Source organism: Urocampus carinirostris, chromosome 11 (assembly GCF_059441175.1).
Source record: "Urocampus carinirostris isolate Australia breed hairy pipefish chromosome 11, RoL_Ucar_1.0, whole genome shotgun sequence".
Taxonomy (NCBI): domain Eukaryota; kingdom Metazoa; phylum Chordata; class Actinopteri; order Syngnathiformes; family Syngnathidae; genus Urocampus; species Urocampus carinirostris.
Window position 1 is genome coordinate 27,778,974 of NC_142359.1, and position 8,665 is coordinate 27,787,638.

Here is an 8,665-nt window from a genome sequence, read left to right on the forward strand (position 1 = left end):
TTGGCAACATCGAGTGGACATATTTCGACCTGCACCTCGTTTTTCTTATGCGCTTCTCTGAGAGTTGTCTCGCGGGCCGGATTCAATTCCTTAGCGGCCTTGATCTGGCCCGCACGCTGCCTATTTGACAAACCTGGAATAGTGGGTCCTGAAGTCAGACCAGTTAATAGCAACTGTTTGGGGGGTTTTGTTCTGGGTTTTTAACAATACAGTGAGATATACGGAGGGTTAAATGTCTATCAATACCTACCTGCCAACCTTTTTTTTATAAAAAGTGGTAGATATTATCACACTCTGTTTTTACGCGTGAAACACAATCCGTCTCCAAAATAGTAATAATAATTTTTAAAAAGATGTGCTTGGTTAAAACTGAAAGTGGCAAACATTTCCCAAAACAGAAACCTAATGTAATTATTGATGGAGTGGTTTATTTACGCAAAAAGACTAAAGCTCGCTTCAAAATAAACCAGCCATTGAATAAAATACTAGCTTTGAGACAAGATTTATTTTTTGCTTGGATTTGAAAAAGCAGATTTTTTTTTTTTTTTTTTTTTTTTTTTACATCGTTCGGATTGTTTTATGGGAGAAAAGCGGTAGTCTAGAATGCAGAGTTGGGTAGGGTTACTTTAACTGGATTACTTTCAATTACTTTTGGATTACTCCAATACCAAACATGCTAATAAAAGACAAAATAAACTAAATATGAATAAAATTATGACTCACAACACGTGGTAAGCTTTCTCTAATGGTTTTGATCTCCGGCAAAACTAACATAAAATGCGACAGAAATAAAATCAAAATAAATCCAAACAGCATGCCAACATCATTTTTGCCATTCCATGTGCTTTGTTACTCCCCAAGCCTGCAAAAAAATTAGTAATTTTATTCATATTTAGTTTCTTTTGTCTTTTATTAGCATATTTGGTATTGGAGTAATCCAAAAGTAATTGAAAGTAATCCAGTTAGAGTAACCCTACCCAACCCTACTAGAATGTCATAAAACGGTAGCGTTAGAGAATATGAATTTAAATCAACGCTGTTTATATGTCTTTTTTTACCACTAGGAGGCACTAAATAATACACACCGTCCCATTAAAAGTGTATCAATAAATCTCGTGACATTTCCACGCGTGACCTCAACTGCTCTGGCTTTTGTGTCGGAGTTGTGACGTCATCGAGCGACTTCACCTGTCGGCGTCGGATTTCAAGGGGCGGACGAAGGGCGGGGGCTTGCCCCGGGATGGGCTGCCGCAGCGCGGGGAAGCTTTGGGAACAGACTGCCGCCGCCAGATGAGATTTCCGTCTCCTCACTTGTTGCAGAAGCCCCACTCAAGATTTTTCGATTTTCGACATTTGGAACGTTTGGTTACCCGAGTGACGCGTCATGGACGCGTGGTCGGATTTGAAGGATCTGGAGAGCAAATTGGGTCGCAAAGTTCCAGAAAGTTTGGTTCGTTCGCTCGTGGGAGGGAAACACGACAACGCGACGCCGCCGGTGCCGCAAGCCGGACGCAATTCGGCGGACTTTGAGCGGCTGGAGAGCAAAATCATTTTCCTTAAACAAGAAATGGTCAGTCTGATTTTTCTGTCGGTATTTTCTGTAAGGGCAACAGCAAGGACTGCAGTAACGTTTTCTCAGTATCTTATACGTTTTTAAAACGTTTCAAATTGTGTTCCCCGTATAACAATTTTAATATACTTAAATAACAATAAATCAAAAATGAATGTGAAGTTAACCAGCTACTAAACGATGTCAAGTCATGTGTTTTCTCATAACTATATATATCACAAGAATGATGCTCCCATCCCTCAGAAAAGCTAAGATGGAAGACCAATTAATTTAAAGTATTTTGGCTACACATATTTTAATTAAAAACGTACATTTGAGCATGATGGGTTACCATTAATAAAACAGAATTCAGCTTTGCATTCCCTACTCAAATACCGATTTCGAGAGCACACACAGAGTATAGATCAGGGGTCAGCAAACTTTTTGGTGTGGAGTGCCACTTTCAAATTTCCTTGTAAATCAGTGTGGCAGTGTGTTTTTTCCGTGTGTTTAATATCCAACAGAGCTTCAATTTTAGACCAGTCCAAATAAAATATACAACGTGGATATACGTATATTGAAATCGTATACCTCACCAATTCATCTTCACCTATCCTTGTTTATCAATCAACTAAAAATGAATTTGAATAACAAGTGGAAAGGCCTGTAGCCATCCATGATTTCAAATTTTTGACACAAGAATTAACCAGAATCAACCATTCTTCATTAACAATGAACTACAATAAAAAAACAAGTGCTATGGACAGCTACCATTCCAATTATCAATGATATCTTGTTGCAGAAAATATCATAACTTGAAATAACGGCAGAAGGCACTCGCGCGCATACACTCGCACACACGCACACACACGCACGCTTCTTAAAAATATTCTCCACCAGTAAATGGTTGTCTTTGCTTTGCTATGCAGTGAGCAATGTGAAAACTTGCTTCAGTGGTGGTGTTTTTAGAGGTGTCAAAGGTTTTCAGGGTCTGTGTTCATCGGCCATATCTGGACACTGCATGTTTTAAAGTCTACGTCTTGTCAGACTCATCCTTGAATTCATGTTCATGTTTCGTCTCGTAACGACGTTTAACACTTGTTGTGCGCGTTACAACGCTCTCGAGGCATAATACACAAACAGCACGGCCATTTTTTGCACAAAGCCCCAGTTATTCGTCCACGCTGGTTGGAAAGAACGAGACGTTTTCACTCGAGGAGCCGTCATGATTCGTTCATTTATCGCACGCGTGTGTTTCGTTGGCCGGGTTAAAACACGGAGCTCTCTTCTGCGAGGCGCCGCGCAAACACACACTCGTACACGAAGCAGAGGAGGAGGTGCACGACCGTAAACACGGCGCGCAACTGAAAATTTCAGGTAAAAATGCGCATTTTTAAAAAAATAATCATTATTGCTACTGGCGTGCTGCTGGCTAACCCCTCGTATAGATCGACTATGGGAACTGATGGAATCTTTATTGCATTTTTTTGCAAATTAAACTAAATTGTGACATTTTGTGTTTGAGAATAAAACTTTCTGTAGAGTGGATCTGTGAAGTCATGCACTGCTCCGTAGAATAACTTGCAAGTGGCTAAATAACTAAAAAATTAAATATTTTTTATTATACCTAATCCGTCTTGCTCTGAGAAAATAGGTGCCGTGTTGTGCTTGTAAGGTTTACTATCGCAATCTTTAATAAGGGGAGCATTTGGATGAGGTTGACAGGTATGGCTTTCAATTTGATGGTGGGTATTGGCTCGCGGAATGTTTTTCAAATCGTGATGCACTGTAGCCACTAGGTAGCAAGGGTTCACAGCAAATTGTCAAAGTCGAGGCTCGCGGGCCGAAAATCATTTAAGCTTTTCTACGGCACCTGAGATTATTTTAATATATTATTGTAACATACAACAGAATTGTTACATATTCCTTTCCCAGTACAATACTTCTCATTGAAGAAAGTGTTGTTTGTGGTAAATAGATTTTTGTTTCAATACAATTCTATTGAGAAAAAAAGGTTTCATTTGAGGTATTTAGCTCATACAAAATTGTTTTTTTTTTTCTTGTGAAAATCAATTTAGCCTACTTTTGCTAAAATAGAAACTACAAAAAAGTTTGATCACATTACCCTGATTGTAGCTGATCTTTGTCTTCTTCCTTCTTCAAGTTTTACAGCGGTTGGCACCATCATTAGCTGACCTACACTGGATTCTTGTCAGTTTAAGATGTGATATTTAGGTTTTGTTGGTACCATACAAAAGTTTGCATGATTTTGCTCCCTCTTATCTCTCTGATTTTGAGCCGTCATGCCGGCCTTTAAACCTAGTGTATGGCATCTTCTAGGAAAGGGCTATTTTTTTGTGACTAATTAGCGCAAAGGGCATGCAGTTTGATCTGCATTTATGAAAAACTATTTGTCATGTTATTACTTTGTTGTTTCCATGTTATTACTATGTTGTTACCAGGTTAATTATTGAAAGTAGAGTAAAATAGACTCAATCGACTACTAAAAAATAATTTCACAATGGCCCAGCACTCGTCAGGTCTGCGGGCACTTCAGCTGTCCTTAGGAGGAACCCGGATGCCCACGGGCACCAAAGTGGAGTACCCTAATCTAGAATCTGCTGCATCAGTCAATATTTTGGTTCAGGAAGCTGTCTACTGGACATCCATTACAACATGTGTGGCCCCTTCTTAAGGTTTCTTAATTTTCATCATCCTGAGGCTTTTGAGTTTTTCCTTGCCCTCATGTAGGTTTCAAATCAGGGGATGTTGTAATGGTAGTCTCTGCAGCCCTTCGAGATTCTTAATGAAAATTCACAGGTCAAATAGTTCTTGGGTTCTCCAGAGTTAAGGGATATACTGTACATATAAATATGACTTGACATGTAGAATGCTTGCATCCACTCCAAAATAAAACCACATATCCACTATGCTGCAGGCTAACCTCCGCGCCATTGACGTGAAGCTAATGAAGCAGCTCATTTCCATCAACGAGGGCATCGAGTCGATCCGTTGGGCCGTGGACGAAAAATCGGATGGGGTAAGCCTGGAAGGCAGCCTGACTGGCAGCCTGTACAGTCTGTCAGACAGCCGGCACGGTAGCTCACTGCCGGGAAGCCTCAGCAGCCTCGACGACGTGGCTAGCGATGAGCTGGACACACTATCGGTGGGAAGCTACCTGGATACGCTAGCACAGGAGATCCCTGAAGACCCTTCGCCGACCCACCTGGACTGCTTGGCAGAGAAAAATGTCATAGACGGGGACACTTTTGGCAAACCGCCGGTGAAACTGAAGGTGGCATCCGATGAGTACTACTGCTTTGGATAACCAGGAATTGACTATGTATAAATGATTTTTTTGTGTGTGGTCGAAAATTAACAGCGCTGACTCACCTGTGTTTTACTAAACCACACCTTAGCAAACCACTCGCAGTCACACCCTTACTTTTTTCAGTTGGGAACTTTGGCTAACTGTGTCGGATGCAAATTTCATATTTATTTTATCGTTTTTAATTTATTTGACATTTTTAATGTTGTACAATGCTATTGTGGATCCAAGGGAAGCACCCTTTACCCTTTCAGTGATAGAAACAGTTGTTAAGATTTTTGGTACCTAAAAAAAAGTTCCTTGTTTTTTGTACAGTCAATCAAATGTATTTTTGTTACCTTACTTGAATTTTAGAGTGTGGGTTTTTAATATGTATCTTCTCAAAAAGAGAATAAATGTTTTAGAAATCTCTACAGTAGACCCCTATAACCTATAACTATAATGCAGTTCAAGGTAAGGATCGCAAGGCAAAATTTCTGCAATAGCGGTCGGTGCATAGGAACTACTGCTACTGCTTAATTAACGCTTTCCAAACTCCGAGTACCGGGAATAAAAACATTAAAATTGTGGATACATAGCAGAGGAAGACAGCGATTTCAAATTAACACTGATTTGAAAACTTTCACTTGCTAGGGTTGCTCAGAGATTATTTCTTTGCTCTTATCGCCCTCTTATTTTTGAATCATAGTCCAGCTTGTCGGTTGGTGTGAGCCATGCAATATAGCGAGTGTAGCAATCCGTGGGCCTCCTTCGTATTTCTTTATAATTGCAAGTTTTGTTTCAATGGTTATCATGTTTTTCCATCTCCCCTTAGCACTGCAAGCCTTGGACTAGAGGTAAGATCGGGCCTAAAAAATTCAGCTCGACCCAACCCGAGTCACGGGTATATAAACCAGAACCTGCCCAAACCCTACGGATTAACTTGATTTGATAAACGAGCCCAGAATAAACCTGAACCTTAGTTTGCTGCCAAAGTAAAAACCAAACTTTGCTCCAGTCGTGCGTACTTTAGCACCAAACTATGTATTGGCTGAACTACGCAGCTTGGGGTTTACTTGGGTCAGAGTCCCTCAAATCAAGTCTGCACTGCGCGTAAATGGACGGTTTGGCGCTAAAGTGTGCATCTCCAATGTGTGCAGCGAACAAAAGTTTCAAGATGGCGGTAGGAGCAGGAGATTGCCAAGAAACTTGAGAAAATTTGACGATCTGAATGAAGAATTTCAGAAACATTCAAGTTGATGAATCAAACATATTGTCATGGCAAGGGCTAATTGTTCCTGACAACCCATCATATGACAAAGGTGCTTTTTCCCCACTGAATATCCTTTCAAGCCTCCAAAGATCACCTTCAAAACAAAGATCTATCACCCCAACATAGATGAGAAGGGGCAGGTGTGTTTCCTGTTATCAGCGCAGAGAACTGGAAACCAGCCACCAAAACCCCTTTACCTCTGTCCTGCCCTACCAAATATTTTTCCTATCTGCCCTTTTCATCCCACCCACCCACTGTTTTACTATCCCCCCTTTTCATGTCTCTCTCTGTTGCGTCCTACATTGCTCCGTCTTACCGCCCTGGACCAGCTAAGCTGAAGCAGGTGGTTGTAGGAGCTTCTGATAGCTTCCTCTCTATTCAATCTACCCAACCAAAGATTTCCACACCTTCTCAAAATAACTACTTAAAGACATAATTAAGAAAAATGAGCAAAGACATGCAATTGAATAGGATTACTGGAGAGTAACGTGTGTCTTTTCTGTTTGGTTTTCCTGTGTAAAATATGTTAAAAAAATGAATAAAAGTGAAACTGAGCAAAATGACTCAGAAAAGAAAAACAAATTCTGCAGATTACGAGCTGCAAATAGTGAAATATTTGGCCAAAAAGCAGAAAGAAAGTTTGTAAAGTTTGTAAGCTATTGACAAGAAGAAGAAATGACATCTGACGTGAGGGAGGTGGAAGGAGGAAGCCACGCGTCTTTTACTCCAACACCAAGGAAGAAAATGTTTTTGGATTTAATGATTTTGAGTTAAACTCATAGTTTGGTAAGAATTTTCTTTATCTAAATAATCACTTGAGTAAAAGTCAGTGCATGCTGTGTAGATCCTCCAAGAGGAATTGACATTTTAAGCCCGAATTTCAGGCCGGGTTTGGGCCCAGGTCCTAGATCTTACCTCTACCTTGGACCCATAGTGTATAAATACAGAACAAAAAATACAGTATTGTATCGCTGACGACCAGTCATTATGAACCACAATATATTTTGACTGAGCAGTGAGAAAGGCATTGAAAAAACGTTCAGCAAATAGCCTATTTGGATTTTCAGGGTTCTGTGATGAAAACCAATAGCAGACCAGCATTTATATGATGTCGACCAACAGGAGACAAGCATCCTAGAGAAGTAGTACTTGCATACGTGCCTGGGCATGCAATATTATTAGTCGTTGACGTCATATAGCGGGGAATATGCCAGAAAGAGGGGCCAGACACATGTTATGAAAAGGCGGGGTTACCATATCCTGGGGTCTACTGTATTTGCATCTTTTGGGAAAAAAAATGAATCGAGGATTTTTTTTTTTGACATACTGATTTATATTTTCAACTATACTCTCAAGTCCACTAGTGAGCAGGAGAGATGTTTTGTGTTGCAATGACATAGAAACAAATACTTTTACAGGAAATAATGTTATTTTTCACAATTATCAGATTAAAGAAGACAGTCTTCAATCTTTTGCATCCAAAAATCTGTTTATCCAGTCTTAATCCATTTGAATTTGACTGGATTTGTCAGACAAAATTTCTTTTGTATCTATCTTTGTAACTGTTTGAGATCCTGTCTCTGAGGGTTTTGTCCTGGGAAAGGGGGCAAGTCTTGACTTGAGAGTGCAATAAATAACCCACTGCACAAGTGCAGAGCAAAGCAATTTGTCTCAACCATTTTTTTCATCCATGCATCTGCCGTTTTTACATTTTTCTTCATTTCATTTATTTACTTAATGGCTAAGTGGATATAAGTGGATCTTTGACTTTCTGGCAAAAAAAGATCCTATTGGCAGATAAATTAATCAGTATACATTTTTGTTGCTAGTTTATTTGTTTTTTTTATTGGTTCTTTCTTATTTTACTTATTTTTAGATAGACATTTTATATTAGTACAACATTCTATTATTTATTATAGGTACCGGGCAGCATGGCGGCACAGTGGTTAACACGTGTGCGACACAGTTCTAAGGTCATGGGAACCTCCTGTGTGGGTTCAAATCCAGCTTCCTGTGCGGAGTTTGTATGTTGTCCCCATGCTTGCGTGGGTTTTCTACGGGCACTCCGGTTTCCTCCCACATTCCAAAGACATGCATTTCAGGTGGATTGGCCGGTCCAAATTGCCCCTAGGTGTGAATGAGCGAGCGAGTTGTCTGTCCCTGTGTGCCCTGCGATTGGCTGGCAACCAGTTCAGGGTGTCCCCTGCCCACTGCCCGATGATTGCTGGGATGGGCTCCAGCAATCCCGCGACCCTATTGAGGATAAGCGGTGCAGCTAATGAGATGAGATGAGATTTATTCTAGGTACCTGTTTAAATATTTTGTTTTGTGCTTTTTTTCCGTAGAAAAAAATAATCCTTAAAATTGAACAGTCAATTATAAGAATTTGTATTTTATTTTTACACTTTATTTGTGAACGTTTTTATGTGTTTAAATACAATTAAAATATTTGTATCATTTTACATGAACAACAAATTAAATTATGCGACATAAAATGTTCATCTGCTATCTATTATAGGTAACTTTTATTTTGTAC

General features: G+C 39.8%; 1 protein-coding gene across 1 annotated transcript; it reads left to right on the plus strand.

The window, feature by feature from the left end:
* The first annotated feature begins 1,212 nt into the window (after positions 1 to 1,212).
* Positions 1,213 to 7,794, plus strand: lurap1l (leucine rich adaptor protein 1 like). Its single transcript, XM_088348042.1, has 2 exons — positions 1,213 to 1,570; positions 4,488 to 7,794. Exons 1-2 carry the CDS (start codon positions 1,385 to 1,387, stop codon positions 4,875 to 4,877), a joined length of 576 nt encoding a protein of 191 aa, XP_088204168.1. The 5' UTR covers positions 1,213 to 1,384; the 3' UTR covers positions 4,878 to 7,794.
* The last annotated feature ends 871 nt before the right edge of the window (positions 7,795 to 8,665 follow it).